Source organism: Anomalospiza imberbis, chromosome 8 (genome assembly GCF_031753505.1).
Source record: "Anomalospiza imberbis isolate Cuckoo-Finch-1a 21T00152 chromosome 8, ASM3175350v1, whole genome shotgun sequence".
In the NCBI taxonomy this organism is placed as follows: domain Eukaryota; kingdom Metazoa; phylum Chordata; class Aves; order Passeriformes; family Viduidae; genus Anomalospiza; species Anomalospiza imberbis.
The window spans coordinates 23,342,736-23,370,525 of NC_089688.1; the positions used below are offsets into that span (position 1 = coordinate 23,342,736).

The window sequence follows — 27,790 nt, forward strand, 5'->3', positions numbered from 1 at the left end:
AGGCTGGGGAAGCGGGTTTAGGGCCAGCAGGTGTGAGGGAAGTCCCGGCTTGGTAATGGATGGGAATAACGTCCCTGACCCTGCGTCTGCCCCTCGGGGTTTGTGGTCCTGGGCGGCCTTGCGCTGGGGCGGGGGTCGGGAGCGGCTCCGCGTGTCCCCACCTGTCGCGCCAGCGGCGGCACACCTGGGCGGGGCGGCGCGGCCCCCCCGCGGAACAGCTGTGTCTCCATGGCGACGGGCGCGGCGGGGGGGCCGCGGTGCCGCCGCCCCGCCCCGCCGAGCCGAGCCGAGCGGCCGCGGAGCCGAGCGGGGCGGGGGGCCCGGCGGGCGGGACCGCGCCTCTCGGCGCCCTCGGAGCCGCCGCTGCCCTCCGCCCTCGCCGACACAGCCCCCGGCGAGAGAGACCTTGCGCGGTGCCGCCCGGCTCGGCCCGGCCCGGCTCGGATGCCGCCATGGGGAGCCGCTTCTCCAGCATCCCCGCGCTGCCCCGCGGCGGCCAGGGCCGCCTGCACCGCGCCCGCCACCACCGCCTCAAAGGTACGGCTCGGTCGGCACCCGCGGCACCCCGAGCGCCCCCGGCATCCCCAGCACGCCGAGCATCCCCCTGAAGGCGGGCACGGGCGGTATCCCGGGGCACCTGAAGCAGCCCGGAGCGGGATGGGTGCTCCGGACACCCCGGGATCGGATGGGCACCCGGGCGGGACACAAATCCTGGCTACCGCAGGGACCCCAGGGTGGGATTAGATCCCTGGGTACACACAGCATCCACGCCGGGCAGGCATCCCGGACACCTCGGGCGGGCTGTGCTCCCCGGGGGAGGGTGGCTCCATGCCTGGCACCCCGAGCCCTCTCGCGGTGTGAGCCCCTCTGCCCTGCTCGCAGCATTGTCACTTCTTCCCCAGCAGTGCCTCATGGGGGGCTGACGACTGCAGGGGTCTTTCGGGTCTTTCCAGGCAAAGGTACCCCAGGAAAGCAAAGGACAAAAATTTGGGGGAGTAAGAACACTGAGAGTCCCCGAGTGCTTATTGGTGAATGAAGGCTTTGCTTTGGTGTTTCTTCTGAGGGCTCCATGAATGTGTGTGTGCAAGGGACCGTCAGCCCTGTTTGGAGGAGGGCAGGGAGTATTTGGGGTTCCTTGTCTAGCTTATATGTCTATTCTGTTCCTCATAAGGATGCCATCCCTTTTCTGAACTCCTGGGGACCTGTTGGCACCAAATGGGATAGGGGTGACTTCTGTAATGTGGACAGGAGAGCCTGCCAAAGGTCTCCTCTATCTCTGCTCTTTTTTACCCCCTTTTGCTGTAAGTTGGGAGGGTGGTAGCAGAAAATAGCCCATCGTTCATGAATGCAATTTTCTCCGGCAGCAGTACACACATGCTGTGTGTGTTCAGCACTACCTGAGTACCTCTTCTCTCAGGTCATTTTCACAGCCAAAGGCACTTGCTAATGGGGGTAGAGGATGTCACACATCTCTCTGTAAGCAGGGAATGAGGGAAGGTGCTGCTCTAACAGCCATTTCAGATTATAACTTGTTGCAGCTTCCTCTATGTGTTGCAAAATTTGCAGCCACCAGTGTGGAAAATAGGGATGCTGCTTCTCACCCTCAATTTTTGCTGGGCTTTTGGATACTTTTTTGGCATGGTCTAGGGGACTGGAAATGGTTAATGATGAGCTGGGCAACTGGTTGTCATAAGGAAGGATTTTCTGATACTTGCATTATTCTTCTGCTGAATCTCTCTGCCCCCTTTGTCTGTACTTGGATGATTTGGAGCAGTTGTGTGAACTGAGGGTGGTTTTATCATGGCTGTTTCAGTGGCCATGCAAGGAGATGTTAGGAATGCTCATTGCTCTGTCACAGATGAAGTGAGAAACTCAGCCCAAGCAATGGTGGTACTTCAAATTAGACTTGAAAGGAGGGGGATGCTGAATCCTAAACAGTGAACCCTCATCCTCTATCAGTGCAAACATGAAGGCACACGCAATGCTGTAGTTGTTGGTGTTCAATTGTAAACTGCCAGGGAGGATTTGTCTCTTTAAGAATCATGCTGTCAGCTGGAAGTCTTTCTGGAGCAACCTTAAGCAGATAAGAATTTATAAAATGAAGCCAGAAGGGACACTGCCACTTAATCCATTAACAGTGGCTTACGTGAGATTTGGAGGATGCTCTGTATGAATCACCTGATTTGGGGGGGGTGGTGAGCAGTGAGTTGTGTGTTAATGGCACTTTGTTTCTATATTTCTTCCTTTAATTTACATTTTAATTATTTTTCTACCTTTGCAGAGGCAGCAAGCAGAAATATTCTCAAGACTGCAATGCAACAGAGCATTGAAATAATTTTTATTTGGAATAAAGAGTGAACAAGGCATTGCTTTTGTTATAAAAACTAAGCAACTGCCAGGGACAATATGTGCCTTTTCTGTCTTTTTTGAAACCAGACTGCCTCAGGTCGTACATTTAAATGCAGAATAAACAAGTCTGATTGCATTTGACAGGTTTCTGTAAAATGGACTCGAGGCATAGCAGTGAAAGTATGAATGTCACACAGTTTTATTACACGTCTGCCATTAACATTTTGTAAAGTATTTCAGTTGAAGGTCCCCTGTTGTTCTTCCTTCAGTGTCTGGCTTAGGGTTGGGGCTACAGAACTTTTATAAGTTGGCCACCATCTAATACTTTCTTACTCTGTGACAACCTCTTCCTGACTTGGTGCCGGGGTGATTAGGGCTCATTCTTGCTTGAGAAGAAGCTATGATTGCATGGTTTCCTAAGGTGGTATGCAGACTTTGAATTCAGTCCCTCTACCTTACAAGTTCATCCTACCTAAGTAAGAAGTAACATCTCTACACGTGGTAGAGCTGTCGCCCACTTGCGCTGGAAATTTTTGTGTCTTTCTCTTAGTCCTGCTAAAAATGGTCACCTTTAGTTACATAAATCTTCTGAAACCCATGTGATACTTTTGGTGTTGAAGGCATAAGACAGAAATCTCATGAAGACTGACACAGCTGGCAGAATATTTGCTTTGCTTTAGATGGTCGTGCAAAAGGAGGAAAGCACACAACTTGATTCTCAGGCTTCAGCTGCAGTTTTAAACCCAGGTAACTGAAATAGGCAGGTCTTTATGAAGGTATGTGCAAGAACAAAGCTGGAGCCCCAGGCTGATGATTTTCAAATTGCTTTTGAGTAAGATAATACTTTAAAATCTATTATGTCCAGCTGTTTATGAAAGCACTTCACATAACTGTTCACTAGGAACCACTACACTTGAGCACTTTGGAATTACCTGTTCCAGAGCAGTATGTCATCTGGATTATGAATCCAGACTTTGGTGCCACAGTTGTGCCTACAGGCTTTGGCTGTTTTGGAGACAGTGAAAACTGAACTCCTCCAGGACTGCAGGTGATATGATGCCATGGTCGTGATATGGCTGTTAACCTTGAAGTCCTGGCCAGTAACTGGAAGGAGGTTTTCACTTGGTGATATCATGATGGGGAGGTTGAGGTGAGATTATTTTCAGAATTCCTGTGAGTATTTCCCTTCCCATAACCCAGATGTAGTTTGTCAGGGGTGACAGAAGGTGATCCTTTGTGTGCTTTCTTAATGCTGTGCAAAAGATTATGATTATCTGGTAACAATCTCCTTAAGGATGCAGCCAGATAAACTCCAGGAAATTTTTGCTGTCCACCCTCTCTGAAATATGGTTTGTGATAACTATCAAACAAGGTGTGTATGGCTGTTTGGAGGGGAGCCAAGTGGGAAAACTCCAGCTGTATCTAATCTGCTGAATTCTGAGATGAAAAAGATCAGCTTTCTCATCAGTGGCTCTATGTACTGTTTATTTAGTTGTGTCAGGGCAGTCTGCGTTGAGCTGTTCCAACCAAGGAGACTTCTATTATTTCTCAAGAGATGGATCCTCGGTTCAACCCCTCTCCCTCCCCCAAGGTTCTTCCAAGATAATCTATTCAATCTCCTCTATTAACTATTTTTCTAATCCTAGTGTTTCTCATTAAGTTCCCCTCCTTGCCTAGTGTTACAACTTCCCAGTCTCTGGCTTTTGCATTCTTTCCTTAGGTACTGCTCAACCTTGCTGGAAGTGTTTAACTCTTCCTCCTGTCACGTGTGAGCTGTGTGCCCTGTTTGGGCTGTGGTGTAGCTCCCAGATGTGCTGGTCCAGGATAAAGAAGTTTTTCTAGTCTTTGGGTCAGAAGTGAGACACAAGACTTGTATGCCATCTCCTGTTCTCCATGGACGTGTAGCTCTTTATCTTCACTTGTCTTGAGTCCTCGGCTTCAAGAAGGCTTAGCCATTGCTGTAGACAGCAGATCAATATTACATTGAAAAAGCTAAGAAGTGTTACTGTCTTCTCTCTTAAATCCTTTCCTCCAGCCTCCTACTCAGGTTTGGTACTCTTCCCTGAGCCCCTCTTGCCTTGAAGAGTGAGTGGCAGCAAGCAGGATTTCTTCCTGTTGATTTTCTCATAGGCCAATGCATCTATGATACTTTTGCAAAAGAATGCATGTGCAGTATTACAGAAACAGCCCCAGCTGCCAGGGATCCTCTTTTTCAGCCCATTACTCATGAGTTCTTCTTTTTTATTTGTATTACAGTGGCATCCCATCAAGATCTTAGTCATGTTGTGCTGGGTGCTCCTATGGTTGCCTGTACTTACTGCTCATTCATCCAGATAGCTTTTACTCATGGGTCTGGGTGATGTCTGTAGGATGATTTGGGGTTTATCCCTTCACATGAAGCAGTATCACATGAAGCAGTCTGGCACCTCAACAGAGTAGTTCTTAGTCCTTTCTTTTGCTGGAGCACCTGCAGCCAGGGTCAGCAGTGGTTTGCTGAAGGGTGTTACCACCTCTCTGGCTGCAGCCCCCAGACTGGCAGCCTGTTGTGCAGCACTTGACCAAGAAGGCAGAGGCTTGCCTGCTTTCCCTTGCCCATGGAGGGTACCAGTCAGGATTACACAGTCTTGCATTTCTGCAGTTGCTGTTCCAAACATTATATCCCACTGACACATAAACATGTCAGACTTTTCCCCCATTTCCCTGTGCTTTATGAGCTTCTGAAATACACGTAGAAGTTAGTAATCTGGCTGGTGTAGGCATTTCAGTAATTGTATATTGTTGAAAGACTGTCCTGCTGCCAGCTCCATTTTGTGCACTCACTAGATAAAACTAAGGGGGGAGTAGAAGGTTATCAGCAACAGAAGTTTTGGTGCATCACAAGCATTTCTAGGCATCACATGCAGTGCATTGTGGGGATACCAACAGTGATACTGTGAGATAACCTCAGCTCCCATTGCTGTCATAATTGGTTCTTCTTTGAAGTATTATATTATTTTCTTCCAGCCTTACAGTGTCAGAAGTTCCATCATTCAAGGCTTTGAAGGATGCCTCCTGCTTCGTGCCCTTCTGCTTTTACTCTGTCCAGGGTATGCTTGTCTCCTTCTGACCTGTCTGGGTTGTGGGTATAAAGTTTTTTTCCTGCCTGAGGTTGTCAGGTTTGTATGATCTTCTCCCAAGCACTAGATTTTTTTCCCAAGCTACTGAACTTTAATTTATTGCATTTAAATTGCCTAAAATTGCTCAGTGTTCCAAACACAGCAATTTATTGATCTTACTTTTCCTTTCCTATTGTCTGTTTCATAAGGTGATGAAGCCTGTTGGTGAAGCAGGTACTGCTGCAGCTTTTCACAAATTTCCCACTAAATCATGTGGTTGATTTCTTACCCATGGGTGATTCTCTATATTTCTCAAGTGCAAGAAAGTCTACTTTTGAAAACCAGTAGGAACCAAAACCTCAGTTGGATGATTAGTGCCTGGCTCATTAATTAAATAAAGCAAATTAAATACAAAAAATTATAAGGGAAGCCAAACAGAGGAAAATAGAGGCCATTAATAGATTGTTGTGTAAATGTGTATGTATGTGTAGTTGTGGTTTTTCTCCTTCCAAAATCTCAGGAAAGAGTCAGAAGAACTGGAAAAGATTCAGAGGTGGGCAACAAGGCTGGTCATAAGTCTGGATTAATTTAATATAAGGAATGATTGAATAAACTAGGACTCTTGTCTCTGGAAAAAGGGACAACTAGAATGGAAATGATTTGCAAGTAAAGAAGGGGCAGAGCTCCACTGTTCACTGTCCCTTCCAGTGCAAGAATTAGGAGGGCATAAAATGAACAAAAGGTGACTGTAGCCATCTGCAGTAGGTAGTTGCTCAGTAGAGCTCATCATTGGTGGATACTACAAATGTTAAAATGGGTCCACTTTTAAGGGAGATTGGAAGAAGTCATGAAAGAGGAATCCTTTGAAGTTTGTGACAGACAAAGACCATTTGTCCTTTTGACTTCCCAAGGGCATCTTCCTAAGGCTACCTGTGTTTAGCTGATAAGGATAGTGCTAAAATGAGAACATAAAACTTCAGTGAAAGATGCAGCTGGGTTGTTCAGACATTGCAGTGGTAGATGGAGGGATAGAACCTGCTCTGTTGTTGGCTGGTCTCTAGCTGGATCCATCCTCTTTATCAACCATCCCTGCCTGGTTGTTTACAGGGTTTACACTAACATTGTTTACACTAACATTGCCATGTTAGTGTCAAAGTCATACAGAACATCTAGGCTTTATTTAGGAGATAGAAGAGATTGTAACCAGGTCCCTGTACAAGCTTTCTTGGATGTGACTGTGTCTTCTGCACACTGTGATTTTGACAAATACAGCTGCTATTCCATTTTTGGGCTCTTTTTGAGTAAGAGAAAGCAGGTTCTCTCTGCTTACAATGACTTCCTAATGACAGAAGCCTAAATAGCCCTCACTTCATTTTGTTTCCTAGACTGTTGAAATAGCAGGTTTTGTGGATATTCCCATATCTGGGAAGATTTCTAATAGAGTGGCTTGGAAGATTTCTGATTTGGCAGCTGTTCTTACCTACTGCTGCTAGGATAATTGCAGGAACCAGCTACTTCTGCATTGCTGAAATTGTTGCCCATGGCAAGTATGTGGATGCGCGTTGTTTTACTTACAGTGTGTACCTTCACAGTGGCTACTTACTTCAAGCTGGGGATCCACATGTGCTCTGACTTGGTCTGCCTTGAAAGTTTAGGACATCTGAGTAATCCAATTCTGAGCTGTGTCAAGGAGTGGGCTCCACAATACTTGTGTTTCAGGATTGTCTTCATCTAGAAATGGTTGATCTAAGATTAACCTTAATCACAGCAGTGTGCAGGTGCTCAGTGCTGTGCTGCAAACTGCCAAATCCCAAAGCAGTTTCTCACTTTAATCAGCACCATGCAGGTGCTCACTGTTGTGCCACAAATACCAAAGTAGTTCTGGGGATGAGAACTGAATTTTCACTGAAAGTTAGGGTCTAACAGTGGTTAAAACTTTTGTTGTGAATGTGACATATCCATGAGTTTAGACTACCTTTTGGCCTGGCCAACCAGGGCATTGCTAAGCTGAGTAGATGGGGAGGAGGGCAGACACTTGGATACTTAGCCATACTAAGATCTGGCTTACTGCAAAACTGTGGTTAAAATTGAGGTGGGGGTAGTTTTTCATCTCCATTTGTTCATGGAGAGCTTGAGATGGTAAAAGGGTGTTGTTAGAAGATGCTAGTTCATGTTTACACTATTGGTTATTTGGCCTTTCAAGTACAGGATTAAAATAGGATTTTGTTTTAAAATTACAGGGCAGAGGAAGCCATGGTGCTATTATGTTTATACAATCCTCCATTAGTCCACCTCAGTTCAACTTTTTGCTGAAGCATAGGGAAGGAATCTCAGCTCTCAGAAAATGTCAGGTTAAACTGTAGGGCTGTTCTATGCAAAATTTTGAAAAGTAAATATTAATAGTTTTTTGCCAGCCTCAGAGATAAAATTCCATGGCAGGATTTTTAGTTTCAAAAAACCCACTTGATGTAATTTTTTTTTTAAACAATAACAGCATTTTAGTAAAATATTATTCTAAAGTACGGACATTACTTGTGGAGTCTCCCTCCTCTGTTGTTCCTTTGTATTTAGTATTTGAGTTTCACACTGGTAACACTGACACTTTCCAGATGTTCCTGCATGGGTGTAGGCATGGATTCACTATTGACTTAATCTCCTAATTTTTATGATATGACCACCACACATCCTATATCTAGCATCAGTGCTTGGGAAGATCTGTTCATCAAAGCAGTGACTGGGGTGCTGTGTAACTAACTGGTGCCACTGTCAGTAAGTAGCAGTGGTTTAGCAAAGAGGGAGCCTGGTTTCTGAAGAGACAAAGGACAGATAAGGCAAACAGATCTAGAAACAGAGCTCGTTTACCATCCAGGTTCCATATTTTCATCAGAAGGTTAGTTCAAATCTCCTCCTTAGGTGGTATCTCTTTCATATAGCATTAATTATATTGGTATTACTCATTATTTCTTTGATTTGGGTAAATGGTGCCATTGTGTTTCTAAATATCTATCTTGCAAGATCATTTTTGTTTGTGATGAATGCCTATATTTTATTTACTAGGCAGGAATGGAAGAGATGGTTTCCCATAGAAATACTGAGTCATTGTAGAAGACAGGATGCAAATAACTGTAAATGGTGCAAACAGAATCTGTTTCTTACGTGAGTGAGTCACTTCAATAGATGTGACAGAAAATGGAAAAGACAAAATGTTCCTCACTAGTTGATTATGTTCATCAAATACAGAAAGGGGAGAAGTAGTTGAAATTTACTTTCTTTATTAAAAATGCAGTAAAAACATAATGAAGGACCTGGGTTACCTCTGATCTTAGTGCTGGATTTCTACATTCCTACTCCTGTTTCTGTGTATCATTTAGTGTTCTTGTTTTAATGGTATGACCCCTCAACAATCGCATCTTTAACAAGCATGAGATAAAATAAAGGTACAAAAAGTTCTCCCTAATTAAAACCATGAATATTTTTTTACAAGGTTTAGAGCTGAGATGCTAAGAGGTAAGTACTGACAGCTGAGAGCTTTGCTGCTCTGCTTGAAATCTGCCTTACATTAGTTGTGGAAGAAAGCTCTTACCATCTGCTGGGTGGAGATCATCTGGTGTTCTGTGCATTTCCTCTGGATAGTTCTCAGGCCTTACAGGTTGTGTACTGGAGGGGTTAGCAGAGAGGTTAAAAAGTAGCTGCAGATTTCGAGCAGAGAAGTGGTGCAGGTGGGACCTGTAGCAGTGAGCTCTGGTTGTTCTTGCCCACTCAAAGTGTGTTTGGTGGCTGAGCAGACACTGTCAGTCTCCTGTTGTCAGTCCAACATGAAGCCGAGGAGGAGAAATTACAGAGTGATGGGTGGGAACAGTGACTGAGGGTGAACTCCCAATTTGGAAATGTTAATGCTACATCCATTATTAGTAACTCCACTGCAAAAGCAAAAATGTTTTGCTGCAAACGAAGCTGTGACACAGGGAAGTAGCAGGCAAAATTAAAATTTTATACTTGCCGTGGTCTTACAATAAAGGTTTTGTGATACACATCCAGCAGTGCTGCTATAAATAGTCTCGTTATCTAATCTTCCAGCTCAGTGTATGACAGAAGATTACAAGTAAGAAAACAGTTCAGTGTAGCTTTTAGCTGTTTTCCCACTGCTTCCCTTCCTCCTGCAGGAGCATTATTACTGTGTCCCTTGTAATTCATATGGAGACAACATTATTCAGAAGTACAGAATGTCACTAGGAGGAGGAGAGTTCACAGAAAACCCAGAAGATTTATGACATAGTTTAGATAAGGCCATGGAGGAACTGACATGAGGGAAGTAATGACAATTCGCAGTCCAGCAGCATTTCTGAGGCGGTGCTGAGAACTTCTTCATGCCAGCTCCATCAGGGCAGATACAGAGCAGAGCATGCTTTAGTAAGGTGTTCTACACGCTTGATTGCAGAGGGAACCCTTTTGCTAATAAATAATCCAGACAAACCGAGCTCTGTCCACATGGGTCTAGGACCTGATCCAAAACCAACAGAAAGTCCTTTGAAAATTTCACAGAGGCACAGCTAGCACAGAGAAAACCCTTTTTCCCTTTTGATCTTATTTCTCATGGGAGAAGGAGGAGCTGGTTGGTAGACAGGGAGGTTGCTTTCCTCCTCTCTCTGTGCCTTGCTGGTAATGCAAATCCTCATTTCTGACCCTTCCTTGGAGATTGCCCTGGCCTGTTTCATGTGGGGCACCTGAAGCCACTGATGAGCGCTGGGTCCTGGGAAAACTCCCCTGGAGCAGAGGCAGCTAAAAAGGACCTTCTGCAGCCTCTGTGTGTGTGGACACAAACAGCCCTTTCTCACAGAGGACTGAAGATCACTTTCTGAACTGTCATGATGTTTTCTTGTGTGACCATAGGAGGAGGAATGAGGGAGTGTGGCTGCTGTAGATCTGGAGCCCCATGAAACTTGAACCATCCTCTTTTTGCTATATGAGAGGAGTTGGGAAGACTTTGAGTGTTTGTTCAGACCCCAGCACAGCTCACCTGCTGCAGGGTGTCTTCCCCACCATGTGGCTTGGAGGAAGCTCTCCACCAGCACTGTGTTGGCACTTGTCCAGCCACCTCAGTGGAGCATGGTGGTGGGCACACGTGTTCTCCAGCCATGGCCATCTGCAGAAGTCTTATTCTGTACCTTCGTCACGCCTTCTCATGGAGGAGCTAAAGCAATGATAAAACGTGGGGAACTGAACCTCACCACAGATGTTGCAGGGAGGGAAGAAAGAGCTTGTGTCATCCCCTCATCCTGAAAAAGGCTGACCTGGAGACTGATACTGCTGGGAAATTCTTTACCAGTCCAGATTCTGGTATTCCATCTTAAATTCCCAGGCATAAGCAATTACAAGCACTGGCAGGTGAAATGCTCTCTGGACATGGGCTTACTTGTGCTGTAGCTTGTTCAGCAGGAAGGAGTTACCTTCTTGTGATTAGATTCTGTAGGCAGATCTAATTTGCTGTTGGAACAGACATTTTATATATAGTAAAATGCTCCCAGGTGTGCTTTTTAGTAGTGCTTCTGGGCTAAAGCAAGGATTTATTAATAAGAGGTACCCAAACCATATTATGCACTGCAGCAGAGCTGGAGCAGGGTGCTTTTGCTCTGATTCAGGGAGCTGATTGAATTCAGTGACAGATGCCAAGTATTTATGTCCATGCCTGAGTTTATCTTTTAAATTTGAAAGTGTTAAAAGCAAGAGTTATTGTTGGAATAAACATATTAAATAGTGATGGAGAGCTCCATCTGGGTGTTGGTGGGATGGTATTTTATTGTTACATGTCGTTGAGCAAAAGGTACTGCTTAGACCATCAGAACAGAAAACTGTGGGAGTAATACATTGCTCTAGATTTGCATCAGAATACTGGATCTAGAGGGCCCAGTGACTTTGCTTATGACATTGCTTGGTATCATGAAGAACACGGTAAAATTAGATTTACTGTATATTTACAATAAATACAATACATTGCCACACAATTTTAATATTTCCTGTAAAGTTCCAGACAGTTGTCCAATTTCTACATTAATGTGTGTGTGTGTGCAGGGGGGCTATTTGAATTTTATGTTTTTTATTAAATTGACAAATGTCCAAACTCTAGAGAAGCTGTTAATTGCCTTGGAAACCATTACCACCCCACCTCTTGGTTGCTCACTCTCCCTCCTGCTAGTAGTCTTTTGAGCTTCTATATTTAATTTATTCTGTAACATCACCTAAAATAGCCCCTGGCCTTTATTTTTGTTTATAGCTAGTCATTTATAGTTTAAAATTATTTCTGTTTTATTATCATCTCCGTAATGAGTATTTTACCCTTTTATTTAGGGTAAAACGAGTAATTATTGTTTAGCTGTTTAATCTTTCCATGGGCCATCTTGAAGCCCTTGAATGGTGACTCTTTACAGCTGAACCAAAACTCAGGGTGAGGATGAACAGCTGACCCATAAACTCCAGGCAAGTTGTCGCATTTCCAGTGCCTCTGAGCCATCTTGTGCCTCAAAAATTAATGCTACTTACAAATTGCCTTCTGCTGTGCTCCATCAAATGCTAAGATGCTGTAATTATTTATGACAGTTAAAATCTCCTGATGCATTCAAATAAAAGCCAAACACGTAGGGAAAACATGTCCTGTGGAGGAAGGTTGCAACATGAAAGATGGCTTGTTTTGACTGCAGGTCACATTGAGGGGCAAGCCTGAAATACATGTAAGAGATGGAGACCTAGATGTGTTAGATTTTTAGAGGAAACTCCATTGCTGCTGTCATTGGACTATTTTCAGGTATTTGGATGAGTGAATGACCCAAATATAGTTTAAGCCTGTGCCTATTCCATTTTAATAGCAATGCAAATACAGTAGGTGAAGAATGAGAACGCTGCATCTAATTTAGCAGTGTTGCTTTAGCAACATCATGCAGGATGCAAATAGTCTCCTTGGTAACACTTCCTAAGTGTCATTAGATAAGCCATGGTTATAAACACGGAAGCAGATCATAAGGAGAGGCATGCTTTTGTGCTGTGTCTTTTTATAACCCCAGACATCACGATTAGCAGGATGGCAAGAGGAGAGGGGAAAGCTGTCCTGGGGCTCGTAGAGCTTGTGAGCATTTGTATGTTGTGGTTTGGAAAGCCACACCAATGATGATGGGGTTTTCTGACTTGGTTTAAATAAAAACCTTGAAATAAAGGTTTTAAATAAAGGGAGGTAGTTGTTCCTGCCCTACCCCTGGTTGACACAGACATACATTAAGTGTCCTCATGCCTCTCCAGCAGATGCAGATTGCAGATGTTAACACTTCTTCCCTCTCATGGCACATTCGAGTCTGGGTGAGTTGTGAATCTACAGGTTGCGAAGGGGAGAGGAAAGGAGACCCCAGAGTTCAATGTGAGTGTGACTCTCCCATGTTCACCCTGGAAAGAATGTGGAGGTTGAGGTGCTGGTGAAGGATCTGCCTCTGGGCTGGGATTAAGTACAGCATCTGCTCCCCTTCTGCTGATCTTGCCCTGTTCCACTGTCATTGCCAGTGGATTACCTCTCCAGACCTAAATTTGGCTTTCTCTGGTGAATTCCAAAGACCCTTTCCTAGGGATCAGCAACAGAGTAGAGATGAAAGTGAGAAATGGGGGTTAATTAGTGCTCAAAACCAGGGCAGCTGTTTCTGCTGTTGGCATTGCCATATAGAAAAGACTCATGAATTGAGGCAGAATCCCACTGGTCGATGCCTGAGGAACTCATCCAAGGAATGTGAATGCCTGATGATGTCAACTGGAGCACATGAAAGACAGTGGAAGGAGCCAAGTCCACAAGAGCATCAAAACAGGTTTATTCTGGTTTGGGATGAAAGTCTGAAAGAGCAGATGGTTTATTTTATCATGAGCTTGACCCTTTGTTAGTAGAGGCAGACAACTGGTAGACTTTTGCGTGGTTTTTTTTGGAAATCCACTGAACCAAAGCTAAGCTACACTATTTCAGCAAAACCCCTCCTGATCTGTAACCTTCAGGTCCACCCACAAATCCGTTCACTGGAGACTGGCCAGTCCAAGCGACCTCTTTTCATTTCAGTGGTGTGCAGCACTTTGCAATTTAGATACATGGCAGAAGACCTACTGCAATTTCCCCCGTTCTAATAGAAAAAGGAATTAAAATATCAATAGTCTCCTTTTACAAGAAAAACTCAGAATAAGCAGAACAACCATCCCCCAAGCCTTTTTTTGATCCCTAATCCTCTTGGAATTTATCCATCTTTGTATCACTCATATCTCGTGGTCTCTGTTGTAAATGTCAACGCTAATTAATGAGACCTTGGCTCTCTGTGTAGCTGAGTGACAATCCCAGGTTTGTTTGTGAGATGGGTGCCCTTCCATCTCCCCAAGGGATGGCACTGGGGCTGTTAGCCCTGTGTGTGACTAGCTGCAAGAGGCAAAGTCTGAAACACCTCTCCACCTCTGTAGTGTCAAAAGATGCAGGTGAAGTCCTCCTAAGATGGGTGAGAGAAGTGTTAAGTGTTTCCTAAACATTTTAGAGATTAAAATGAAATTTCTGGGGTCCTGTTACTGAACTGCCTGCATCCCATGGATGTAGGCATTCATAGATGGATCTCATCCTGTCCCATGCCATGCCATCCCTGTGCTGGGCTCCTGAGACCCCAGTGGAAGGCACTTGTGAGTTTTTTGCTTTGAGAAGGAGACGTTGGAGTCACTGGACCACAGGATGCCATTCCAGTCCTAAGGCAAAACATTGCTGCTTTCTCTGTGCAGCATAGCAGCATTTATGCAGTGGATCCTGGGACTGATGTGAAGTTTGGCTCTGCATCCAAATCGTTCTGCAACAGAGGATCTGAGTAGCTGTTCCTCACCACCATGGTCTGTGGCTTAGTAGGATGTGAGAATTTGGACAAATGACACTCCTAAATTGTAGCTCAGCCCTCAACCTGCCCTTTCCTCTGCTTTATGCAGAATGGAGCATTTCTTCCCAGGACAACTGTATTCCTGCCACATGTCATTTGGAGTCCTTAATCATTTGTAAGGCATAGTGTTTTAAACCAATTTGGGATAGGAAAATTATTTCTGTTGCAGAGAGAAGGGTTATAGCTCATGCTTCCTGATGAGAATCAAATGGCAGGAGGGCCAAGTTCTTTTTATGAGTGCCTTCTCATGGCACTTCAGGGTCTCCAAGTAAAAATGTATGTGTGGGAAGAGCAAACCTAAAGCCTCTCCTTGTCATTGCATAAACACTGTCTCTGTGGCCCTTCACTGAGCTCTGTTTTTGCAAAGCCAAAGATTAAACTCTCAGTGATTATTTAGACTTGATTCTAACTTGGTCTAGCTGGAGAGCTGAGTGGCATTTTGTACCCAAAGCCACCATAAAATGCAAAATGCATTTTATGGGGCATTTAAAATGCACCATATGGGACATTAGCACCTTCTCGTTGGTCACAGCCCAGGATGGAGTTCAGCTGAGACTCAGTTTCCATGACAGGTAGGACCACAGCAGCTCATCCAGGTGTGTGCAGTCCTTTTTCACCTGTGGGGTTCTCAGCTGGGTACACTGATCCTGCCCATCCCCTGCACAGTTGCTGCAGCCACACTGCAGCCTTGCTGTGAGCCAGCTCAAGCATTTCTGCACTTGCACCACGGCTCATCCTGAACAGCCCCTCTGCACGATGCCGGCTCCTTGCCCATTAGGCAGAAGGAGTGATGCTTTTGTATTCCCTGCCCTGCCCTTTTGTGTTCTTTGCAGCACCTGGGTTTCTCCTTGGAGATCTCCTGTTCACACATGGAGCCTGGCTCTCTTCCTGGGGCTGATGTGCGTGCAGAGCCCCACAATGAGGCTGTGAGCCAGAAATCCCCCAGTCTCACCTTGCACACCTGAGGCTGGAGGGCTCTTGCCATTGTACAATTGCAAACTTCCTCAAATCAGTGTTTCAATACATGCAACATGCAAGGAAGTTCTGGCTTTTCTGAGACTTTTTTTTCAGGTTTGTTTTTTTTTTTTTTCAGGGTTTTTTTTTTTTGTTTTTTGTTTTTTGTTTTTTTTTTTTGGTTTTCCATAAGGGGAATGAGGAGTTCCACACCTAGTTGTAGCTTCCTAACCCTAAAGGAAGGCCCTTCTTTTTTCTCTTGGTCAGTGGATGCTGATGTTTTGCCATGCAGCCTTGATTAGGGGTGGGGGAGCGGTGTGGGATCACACTGTGGCTCTGACAAGGGATCCTCAGTCCCACTGGGGCAGTGACAGACATTGCTGCCCAGCTCCTCACCTGCACTGCTCCTGTCCCCTGTGCACTGGCTGCCTTGTGTCTGCCAGCCAGGCTCCCACAGGGGGCCAGACGGGCTCCTTGCCCATCTCCTGGCAGAGGGGGTGGTCTGTAGATGAGGGCTGAAGCGTGTCCCCCACAGCAGGGTGGCATCCCAGTGTCCAATCCAGCCAAGAGACTCCTCTGTAACCCGCCTGTTCTGATCTTTGGCTCTTTCTGTGCTGCCTGTTTCTGTGGAAATGCTCCTTTTCGATTTTCTTTGCAAAAAATTAGAACAGTTCACAACCAAGAATCCTTCCCAAGTAGCTGATACAGCCACAGGGCAGCTCCCCCTTTGACACAGAAGTCCCTTATTGAGTATTCATCTCTGAGGACAGCTGACTTTTGCCCACTCTCTGCTTGCTCAGATAGGGGTGTTCTCTGTTGCTTGCTGGGTGCTTCCTCTGCAGCTGGGAGCTGCTTTCACAGCAGGCAGTGACCTGCCCTGTCTTGGACTGCCACCCTTCTCGGTTATTTTTATATTTTTAGTGGCCTTCCTTGTGCAATAACATGAATTATTTTTTTTATTTGATAAGCGTTTTCTTAGCAGAATATTAATGCATATAATTAAAGATAGTATTTGGCACTTGAATTACACTGTTCATTCTGAAATTGTCTTAATTACACAGCTGCTCCTCTAGAATGAAGCTCTCTTTGTTTAAAAGCTTTAATATGGAAAAAGGGACAAAATTTCTTCCTCTAGGAAGAAAACCTCCATTTCACATTTCTGGCTATGTTGGGGTCAGTGGCTTCTCTGTTTTAAGGAAGGGGATTAATCAAGAGAATAATAATGCTGATTTTTGTTTTAATCCTCTACTTGGAGTAAACCATAAACTCTCTTGGTTTATTTTGTTGTTTTTTTTTTCTTTTCTGCATTATTGAACATAAAAAGCTCAAGGATCTTACATTCTTTAAGTTGGTTTACATGTGATTCCTCTGTTTTTTCATTCTCTGACATCTGGAAACTCAGGCATCCCTAACAGCTAGATGAAATCTATCAGATAAGGCACCTTCTTTTCACCAGTTTCCAGTTTGTGAAGCATAAACCTAGCTTTGACACGAGCCTTACTTAACCTCTTAGTGTTACAATAACATGTTAAAAAATGCACCAGACAAGTCTGTGGAGTTACTTCAGCCTTCTGCAAGGCAGCTGAGAAGTTATTTTCAATTTGCCGTCAATTCTTGTGCTTTAAACATTGCTGCTGTAAACTATCAGCCTCTCCTGTGAGTACATTCGTGTTTGGAATGATGCAGTAAATCAGATTATAGCTGTCCTTTATTTACTCTGATGCACAAGATTTCAGCAGTGGAGGTTTGATTCAGAGAAAATGAATGAGGATAGTTAAAGTCAAATATAAATAGAGCTCACTGAAAAACAAACAAACCGGCCTTTGTTTCATTATGTGGCTCTTAATTGTACCATGAGTGTAGAAGTAGCTCTCATTAAAGTCTCCTGGCAGCTGCCTTCTCTTCATCTCCTTCTGCAAACTCGCCCACAAACTCCTAGGATTTCCTGGGGACATGCACCCAAGTTGCACCTTGGAATGGGACACAAAGGGACAAAGCAAACAAAAGAAGCCTGTGCATGTTCACTCAATAAAAAGAGCATAGCCTTGCCAGCCCATCTGCATCTGTGCAGGCTACCACCACTCACCTGCACCTAGACCCCTGTTCTACACTCTGTCAGTGTGCAGCATTGTCCTCACCTGGCTGGGCTAAGCCAGAGCAGCCCTGGGATTTCTGCTGCTCTGTCCTGTGCCTCAGCTGGGGTTTGTGCTGTGGGTGCTGGTGCTGGTGCTGCTGTGGAGCCAGCTCCACGTTCCCCAGGTGCACAGCTGCAGTGGGAGCACACAGCGTGGTGGGGTCAGCAACAAACCCCAGCTACTGGGGGAAAAGAGCCCTTCTGTGGCCCCTTGAGCACCTATAAAATGAAAATAAGCTCCTTATTGCTGAGTGCAGTCTGTGGGGAGCTGCTGCCATTCCCTCAGCACAGACACAAGGAGAGCTGAGAGTCTGCCTCACACACCCGCCATCCCTGTGTGGGTGGGTTTGTTCATTTCTGGTGGGTTTTTAAGTACATATGTTTTGGGGGAAGAGAGAAAGTGAAAAAGCAGTGATGGAGTCAGAGCATGGAATAAATCCAGCTTTGGTAACAAAATACAGTGTATAGCAGTCTGTGCTGAAGAAGGGAAGGCTGCTGAATGGTATCTAGTGCTTCCAATTCAGTAATGTACCATCAGCAATTACCTTTAATGAAGCTTCAGCTATTGCCTTAATGAACAGGACATGCTACCTTTCTGGCATCCTGAGTGTGAAGGTACAGTGAATGGGAAAATAGTCTTGGAAAGGCTTCTGGACCGTGTTTGAAAGGAAGACGTGTAGTTCTGGAAAAAGAAGCTACTTTTCAAGCAGAGTTAAAAGATGATTTCTTTTAAAAAGAGTCTATTAAAGACTCTGTAAGTCTCATTACTGCCCATGCAATAGCACAAGTGGGAGATTAATACTCTTCTTGAAGGATTAAAACTGCAATATCTCTTGAGCAAATCTATTCCCACATGGACGAGCGAGCTCAAAAGCAAACAGCAGCTTTCTGCTATTTACAGTTGTACTCCTTCTTCACATGTGGAGCCTGCAAGGGCCCTGGCAGTATCAGTTACACTTTTATCATGGTTTCCCCCTGAAGTTCAATCCCACTGTTATCATAAACTCAGTCCCAGCATTAGTAGCACTGGGATCACGAGGTCACAAAGTCCTTGGTATTTTAAAGCAATGCATCAGCTACTCCTGCTCCCTGCAAGCTTAACTGGCATGATGCCTGAGTGCCCATCACAAGGGCTCCCACTGTTCCAACTTTATGTGGAAAATCATTCCAAAGTTTTAATTAATTTTAATTCATAATCACAGAGCAATTTGGTGTGTGCAGATGGAAATCAGGAGACAAGTGCTAGTATTTTTATGTATACATATGTTTTGCAAAAATAGTTGCAGTTTACTCAGAACCTGGGCTGGACTGTGACTGTTTAATTACTGTTCACACAGAAGTCATTTGCAAAGTGTTAATTTCTGAAATCAATGCACTCCAGTCCAATAAATATTTAATGCTTCCATCTGCCGTTTTTAAGTTTGTTACCAACCCTGCTAGATGAAGTCTGTGAAGCAGTTATCTGCTGTTGACATAAAGAGGGGTTTTGAGATCCAGCTTTCATGGAAACCTAGAAGAAAGCAGGTTTCCTGAACCCAGTTTTGTTACCTTTATTAGGTTAAATATGGGTATGGACAACATTGCATGTAGGGACATGTTCATAGCAGGCAGACCAGTGTAGAATTACATCTTAATTTTATGAGGGAAAATACATTGAGTCTTCCCTAGTAAGACTATGACTGAAGGTCCTAAGTTTGAATTTTGGGAGGAATCCAGTTGGAGCATACAGTATCTTTTCCACTGGGAATAGCCTAATAAAGTGAAGGTCGTGGTGGCCATTCCAAGGAGCAAAGAGGAGGTGAAGCCCCTCTCCCTGCCCGGACAGGGGGAGCACAGGGGGCCGTGCAGGCAGCCGGGGGTCCCATGGGTCATGGCAGGAGCTCAGCCTCACTCTCTGCAGAACTGGATGTGGCAAAACCTGTCTGATTCTGGCTGCATGACAGACTATTTAATTACTGATATTCATGGAGGATTTGGAGCTCCATGGATGGGAATGCCCTGTGCCAATGCAAATGTCACTGCTCGTGGTACAACACAGGGCCCTCAGTGATTAGTTCTGTTTTACTGTTTTTCTAGTACAATTATGTTTAATTCATGTGTTGTTTCATCAAAGTGTCTGTCACTCCGGGCTTGGCCTCATCTTCTTCAATAGCTGGGTATAAAATTACAGTGTGTTCCTCCAGTGAGACCATATTTCCAGAATATCATCACAGCTTTATGATGACACAGAGCTTTCTGTTTAGCTGAATGGATACACTGAATCATCATTTTAAAAAATAAATATCTCTTGAGCTTGGATCATTAGACTTGTGCCATCTCACATACCAGGTTACTCTGAATCAGCACAATAAACAACCTGTGACTTAAACATTTCTTGTTGAGTCAGGGTACACCAGTAGTGTAATGGGCAATTGCAAATTGCAAAGCACCAAGCAAAACAAGACTGGTTTTTCAAGAGATGTTCTTTCTTTGAGCCCTTCCCCAGCCTAGTGGCAGCTTCGAGGGGTTATTTGGAAAGTAGTAGATTGTCTGAATGACCCTCATGTCCCTGTGGTGCCTAAAGCTCCTGGAGGAGCATTGCTGCCAGCACCAAATGCTTTAAATATCAGATCCCAAAGTGCCCGTGTGGGCTGCTGTGGGATTGGTGGAAGCCTGTGCCTGTGAATATGAATCTGTAGTTTAGATAATGGTTTTAGCAATGCATTCAAATTATTGCCCAAAGCTATTCCCTATTGTGCCCTTGGATGTGAAAAGACCAACACAGTCTAAGCCTAATGGGACCCTAATGAAATTGTTCCCTGTAGCTTTATGCTGTGCAGCTGGATGTAATAACTCCAGCTAATGCACCAGGGACATGCAACAGCAAAGTTCTCATTGCACTTGATGAGGCTGCTGCAGTAGTGGATGGACAGCTGTGGGGATGGGTAGATGTGTCAGTCAGTCTATAATGAGACTTCTGGATTGAAAAATTTTGCTGGATTATGGAACAAGCTTTTGAATTGCTACTGTGATGGACTCCCCTTGTGTAACCAGGTACTACAGTCTCTTTTTGGCTTTCATGTGGGTGGTGATGGGCCAGAAAGGAAGAAAAAAAGAGAAGCATGGGAAATAGTGTTGGAAGCATGATTTGCAGTATTGCTTTGGTCCCTATATTTCATTTGAAAATGGCTTTTAAACCTTCTGGGGCAGGTGCTCTATGGTGCTCCATGGTTTGATTAACCAGCATCTAACCTAGAAAATCCCCAGCAGCTGTAAACAAATATTAAATTAAGTAATCTTTTGGCTAATGGTTGTTCCTCTACTGCCAGTAAAGTGGTATCCTGGGCTGTTTTCTTGCTGGTTTTATCCAGTTTCCTGGGGGAGCCAAAGCCACTGCAGTCAGGTGAAGTGCAGGGGGACAGGAACCACCTCTCTGTTTGTTACTCTAGATTTGGACATGTGCGTGGTGGTGGGGCACTCCTAAAGAGCATGAGGCACTTTCTGTCCCCATTATCTCCTTTGCAGCAATCTCTGTAGGAAAACAGAGTCTGAAAACTGCAGAAATCTGCTTGGTAATGTGAGACAGCATGGTCTACTAGTCACAGCAGTGCTTAGTGGAGATAAATCCCTGTACTTGATGTTCCCAGTTCTCCCATGCAGATACCAAGGCATTTCACCTCTCTGCACCTCAAAATACCTATATGTAGGGATAAAGGAAGGAGAGACTTAGAGATGCATTGTTGTTGTTATAGTATAATTCTAACCAGAAGCAAGCTGCAGGAAAGAACCAGCAGTTCCCAGTTCCTGCTGCTGTCATTTAGACCCAAATTAGTGACTCAGTGTGAATTCAAAGGAGGTTGGAGGTGGTCATTGTTGGGTCTGCTGTGGGCCCCCATTTTACAACTGGTAGCCACTCAATAAAATCTTTTTAACTGGAAAAAAAAACCAACTCCTTTTCCCCCCACATCTTATTTTGAAAATTTAGTTTCCATTTGCATCCCTGAATGGACTTGCTGTGCCATGCACGTATCCGAGGCGAGGGATGGGGCGGGATGGTCTGGCCAGGGACAGAAGCCAAGGAAGGATCGTCTCATGTGGCTTTGCTGAAAGTTAAACTTCTTTGGGGGGTTTGTACTGAAGACTGAAGGCATGTAAGAACTCAGGGTGTGGGTTGCCATTTGACCAGTTTGTTGCCTTAATTTGATGAGTTTTTGAATGATTTAGGGAAGATTCTCCTCCTGCTGAGACCTTTTCTGCTCTCTGTGCAAGCAGGTTCCTCCTGGAGGTGACAGCGTGTGCCTGCTTTGCAGGTTCCTGAAGGCTGGTTTCTCAGGGCTGTGATCTTCCCGTTTTTGTGAATGAAGAATATATCTGTGCATTGGGGATTCAGCAGAAGGAACCAACAAGGCAGCCATGTTGTAGTGCTTCCATCCATGTTTTTCCACCACTGGAACCTGTCTCCTCTCTTGCACAGAGGCCAGGCAAGATGCTGGGTTTGTGGAAGAGTGGGATACTTGCAAGACAGTACTTTGCCTCTTCATAATTTCACAGCAGAGACCTGATTGCGCCGCCTCGGTGAGCTTCAATCTAGGAACTTGCTTCCCAAGACCATATTAGTATTCTGCAAAGCAAACAGGAGTGCTTTCTTCATTGAGTCAGCTCAAAGGACTAGTGTGGGTTGGCTGTTGTAGGAAATAAAATGGCTGCTGGAAAAAAAAAAATCACATTTTATAAAAAACTTATATTCTGCTTTGAATTATTTAGGTTCAAAAAATAAGTTGATTTAAATGGGTGGGGGCTGGTTCAGGAGAGCAGTGTTGTGAGAGCCAGCAGCCCCCCAAGCAGGGTGAAATCTCTGCATAGAACTTGACTTCTGTGGTTCCTGCAGGGCAGCCAGCTCAGAAAGAACCTTTTAAAAGAGAGAAGGAAAGACAAGCTGGGGAGAAACTGCACTTCAATAATACTGCACTTTCTGGATACAGAGTAGTTCTGTGATACAGGAATTTCATAGTACAAATCTGGCTGATAGCCGTTTTGGTAAATAATAATAAAAGAGCTGTGACAGTTCAGCTCTAGTATGACTAATGCAGTGATTTTATATATCTTGAAGAGAAAAATACACCAGCACAGAATGTTCCTTTCTGCTATTTGTCAGGTGTGCAGATGTCATTGGGTAACATTTGGGCCCATGCAAAGGGACCAGCTAACACACACCTTTGGGTCTGTTTTAAGCTTTGTTAAAATACCCTGTTTCTGTGTCCTGAACATCTGTGCTTGATGCATTTCAGCTCCTTCCCATCTTTAAAGTGGGGATTGCCTCTCCAGCAGTCAGGGAGATGACAGCCCAGGCAATCTGTTTCTCCTTTGCTACACTAACAGCATTTGCTAGTGTTGAGAGACCCCTGCAGCCCTGGACAGCAGTAATGGTTACTGTGGTTTTTTATCTAATGACTAAGGGAAGAGATAGGTGATAAACCTGGCTAAGCATCAAGTGCTGAATGACAGAGCTTGTCTCTGAGCAGGTGGGAAACGGCAGGTTCATTGCTGTGCCTTCCTGCACCTCCCCAGGCATACCTTATGGCATTAAAAGCTTGGAATTGTTTTGTTTTGGGTGGAGTTAATTGGAATGGGCTGCTGAGTTAATTGCAATTAAGTAGAATGGGGCAGCTGGGTTATCTCTTTCAATCTGCATATTAATGCCACCTCACACTCTTCTTCCCTTTCCATTGCTCAGAGAGCAGAGGAGGCTGCCTGGTGCTGCCCGTGTGGCAGAGGTGGGTGTTGAAACTCTGAGACCTGGCTTCTCTCCTCTCAGTGCAGTAACTGCTGAGAAATGTTGCCTTCCACTAACACATCTGATTTGCATTTGCCTCCTCTGGTTGCTGAGGTATCCCACCTCTATTTTTTTCCTGGAGAGACACTGATGTTCTTGAGTGACTAGCTCAGGAAAGGTCTACGTTTAGCAACAAGGAGATATTGGGAGCTCTGCTTTTAACTGCAAGTATGCAGTTTCTCATCCATAGCCCAGATTAATTGCCAGCTGTATTTTCATTTAAATAATGCTTATTTGGACAAAGAATGCAACATAAAGGCTAACTTGGCTCTCATTTACTTGGATGAGAATGGGCTCTGGCTTTCAAAGTGTTAATAATCAGTGTTGTTGGAGTTTGTCTTGCAGCAAGCCAGGAGCCCCATCTAGGATTATGGTCCGTGTGCTCTGGTGCAGTAAGAAATATACAGGCTGTGCCTGTATATATGGACAATGTGTACTCTTTTAAAAATGGTCTCATATAGATCTTTATGATTTGCCTGTCAAGCTTTCAGTGAGCTCTGTGTTTAAAGAGATAGCTTTAAGTGCCCAAAGTTCAGCTTCATTCTTCTTTCATTTTGGTTGTTGTATTTAAAGCAAAACTAAATTAATTAAAATGGCCACTTAAGGAAGGTAATGTTATTTCCAGCTTTCTAAGAAAGGAAAAGTGCAAACCTTTGCTAGATTTGGCAGCTTCCTTGGAAACTCTATCCCTGTGTGAGAGTGCATTAAAAATAATGCTCTCTGGCAGCTCTTTTGGAGCCTGGAAGATTAAAGGTAGTAACCAGCTCTGTATCACGGATATCTTACGTTAAATCAGAAATCACAAATGTCTTGGACTTACTACTCAAACTCATGGGGAGAAAAGCCCCTGGTCACACTTAATTTTAAGGATGTTTCAGTATTGCATGTTCTTCCTTTTCCCCTGAGCACATCATAAGGTTTGTGCTTTCAGATGGTAGTGCAGGATGAGCCTCACTATGGCTCTCTGGTGGACAGTTCCTGTGTGCTAAGTTTGCTTGGAGCGTCTCTGCTGATGCCTGCTGCTATATTGTCTCTTCAGCTGGGGCTTCAGCCAAGTTTGTAAGCAGAGACAAGGCTCACCCTCTAAGTTTGGATGTAGCTCTTGAGTTTCTTCCTGGGGTCCCAACTGGCCAAGTGTTGGATACCGACTGCACCATCTCTGCTAATAAATCACATGGTCTCAGGTGATAAAAATGGGTTTCTAAATCTAGGATACCAAAGGAAGTGGTAGCTGCTATGCTGTGGGAAAATAGCATCCTGCCCCCCAGCTGTCAGTAGTTAGAGATATGTGCTGTTGGAAAATGTCATGTGTTTTTTTTTTTTCCTTTATTCCTCTTTCCCTTTTTGCATAGACACTTATCCATTAAATGCTTATCACAGAGCAAGAGTATTAGTAACCATAAACTTGTTGATAGATGGCATTCTGATGCTTGACTGGAGGGAAGATCTACAACTTAAAAGGGGGTTGGAATAATAAACCCTATGTAACCCTATGGAATGATGAACCCTATGTGTATCCTATGCTTGGGAAATAGCAATGGTTGCTGTTAGCCTGGAGGGTGTTGGGTTTTTTGTGTAGCAGTGAAATAAGATGCTTGAATGAGAACTATATAATTGTGCTGGAGCTTTGTGTCTGGGGTTGTGGCTCCTGCTCCTTTTCAATGTGATATGTGACCTGAAGAATCGCTTTGCTAAAGACACTGAGAGGTGGTGAATTTACAGGTATCTTTACCTACAACTTCTCTCTTTGATTCCCTTAAGAATCAAATCAGTCACTTTGCCTCTGCTACAGACTGGGTAATTTCTCTATTTTTTAACTCTTGTTTATCCTAACTAGCAATGATAATTATTTAATAGTAGCATCCTCTCAAAAAGAAAAAAAAATCCTTTTCTCACTTCACACAAAGGTTGTACATTAAGGAGAGCTGAATGTGTGACTCTGGAGAGGAGCATGAAGGCACAAATATTGGCTTGACAAGGCTGTGCATGCAACGATTCAGCGCAATGCACCAAGTCTTCAGATCTTGATCCTCTTGGGATCTTCACAAGACTTTAATATTGCTCTCTTTTCTCTTGCCCAGACATCTTGCTTTGATTTCAGTGCTTTCAGCTGGAACCCCTTTCTCTGCCCTTCATATCAATGGGGCACGGTAAGTGTTTTGTGCAGCAGAAAACACCGTAACCTCCTGAAGAACAGCGCCGTTGTCTTTTCCCCTTGTCCTCCCACATGGCTGTATGTGCATGATGGTGTCAGTGCCCTCTTTTCCACCTTCTGTCACCCCACTGCCTGGTGAGGTACAGCCCCTGTGAGTCGGTGACTCACTGCAGAGCCTCTCAGCATTATAAAACCCCCCACAAAACCAACCTGCAACATAATCGTTCTTTTCCACCAATTTTCTGATTTTCCTTCTAAGGCTCTGGCTTTGCTTGCAGGTGGGCTGGGAAGCCCGTGGCCACCTGCAAGGGGTGGAACTGTCATGTTACTTTTGCTTCAGCAGCCTCTAGTGGGGAGAGTTAATGTGGTTACAGCCAGGGCAGGAGTCCTCCTGTGCTATCACTTTGCTGGCTTTGTAGACCACCCAGAGGAGCGATTTAGTGTCTGGAGTCTGAGATGAACTCTCCTTTAATCTGCGTTATAAGGGAAAGCTGATGAGTAGGAGAAAAGGCTATTTTTTTTCCCCCCAAGCGGCCAATATGTCTTTTTTCCTTTGTATTTTAAATGTGTAGAAAATAAAACTATCTAGAGGTGAATGAGTCACTTTCATGAGTCACCAATAGTGGGAAGAGAGGATTTAATATTTGCGAATCAGAAGCAAAAAGTACAGTCTGTTCCCTGCTTGGTGTGAGAGAGAAAATAATGGACAATTTAAAAAAGCTGTTTTCTCCCGAAAAGAAGAGTAAGGATGAGGTTTGGGACTCTTCAGCATCTGAGGATAAATGGCTGTCACCCCTCCTGGTGCTGTGGTCCTGCTGGTCCCTTGACTGACTGCAGCCAGAGGTACTTCTTATCTTGCGGCTTTTCCAAACCTCGGGATTTCTGTCCCACACTGCCAGTGGCTTTCTTGGTGTGACCTTGGGCATCCATCTCCACTGCTTATCACAAAGTTTCTCCTTTGTAATATGAGATCTTTGCCAGTAACTTAAAATGTATGAAGAGCCATCTTTGTGCCTTCGGCAGTCCCTTTTCTCCCCCACAGAACAAAGACTGGGCAAACACAGGCAGGTGCAGCAGGACGGGAGGAGGAGCCAAGGTGGGCAATCATGCCCTGGCCATGCTGGTAACTCTCTCAAATGCCTGGTTGGTGGTGCCCAAGTGTGAAACCACCTGAATCTGACTCTCTCCAAGGCTTGTGGGTCGTGACTCGGCCTAAGAGGAGGAGGAGGAGGAGGATGTGCGGGGCCTTCCTCCCGTGTCCGCCAGCTGTCACTGTTGCTGCGCACACCCGAATGGCCAGTGCCTTCTGTCCAGCGGGGATTTACAGCTGCCCCAAAGCACTGAGCTTGTTTGGCTCATCCGGTGTGTGAGAGTGTTTATCCGCATCTTAACAACCTGTTCCTAAAGCCGCAACTTTATTGCCTACTAAAAGCCTCTGTGAGAGCTCCAGGGATAATTTTAGTCCATACACATTTCCCCCCCAACCTTGGTTGTAACAGTTTTAGATTTTTTTTTTTTTTAAGGCATTGTTGCAGAATTAAAACTCCCTCAAAGTGCTTCTCTGATTAAACAATGGTTTGTAAAACCGAGGGGGTTGGAAGTAATAGTAAATTAGGAGAAGTGGTCACAGCAGGATCTGTCAGGCTTTGGCAGCATGCATACACACAGATACCCACATATCTGTCTCTGTGTGTGTAGGCACTCAACTTCTTCCACCTTGTATTCCATATGAATTTGCCTTGAATTAATGAGAACTGCTTGTGCTTGTAAAGTGAAGAAGATGGATTTTGCCTCCCCAGTGTGAAATGGCTCACAGATGGAAGTATGGAGGTGTTCGCTGAGGGCTATTCTAAAATTGCTCTTAGATGCAGTGAGCATCTCTTCAAGTATTGCACTTTCACCATCTGAGCTGAAAACCACAAAATTTGATTTAGCAGGTGTAGACTGGACAGCAGAAAGAACTTCTTCTCTCAAGGGATGGTCCAACATTGGAACAGGCTGCCCAGGGAATTGGTGGAATTGCCATCACTGGAAGTGCTGGATTAGATGACTGTGGAGGTTTTTTCTAACCTTAATGATGCTATGAAATTAGCCTGACATTCACTCTATGGTTTAAGAGACCTTATACCAATACTGTAATCAGGTTTTGCTTGAGTTCAGATATCCCAGAACTTTACACTTGAAAGGAGCATAGTGTTAAAGCTACTACTGATGTACTTTGTGGAGATTATGCAGCAGCAAAATGCCCCATCATGTGGTTTTTTACCAGTAACCATGTTTTGGATTTGAGGTCCCAATACTTATTGAACCAGGTTCTGCTGTGGGAGACAGATGTAAACTGGAAGTTGTGCTGTCCCTCAGCAGTGC

At 44.6% G+C, this 27,790-nt stretch overlaps 1 protein-coding gene across 2 annotated transcripts in view; it reads left to right on the top strand.

The window, feature by feature from the left end:
- Positions 1 to 309: 309 nt before the first annotated feature.
- The window catches only part of NEURL1 (neuralized E3 ubiquitin protein ligase 1), a 144,358-nt gene continuing 116,877 nt past the window's right edge, over positions 310 to 27,790 (top strand). The window contains exon 1 of one of the 2 annotated variants that reach the window (XM_068197969.1): positions 310 to 537. In XM_068197969.1, the coding sequence (XP_068054070.1) occupies positions 453 to 537 (85 nt within the window). In that variant the 5' untranslated portion in view covers positions 310 to 452. Of the gene's footprint in view, positions 538 to 20,332; positions 20,490 to 27,790 lie in introns of those variants that run through there. The other variant, XM_068197974.1, reaches the window with a different exon arrangement.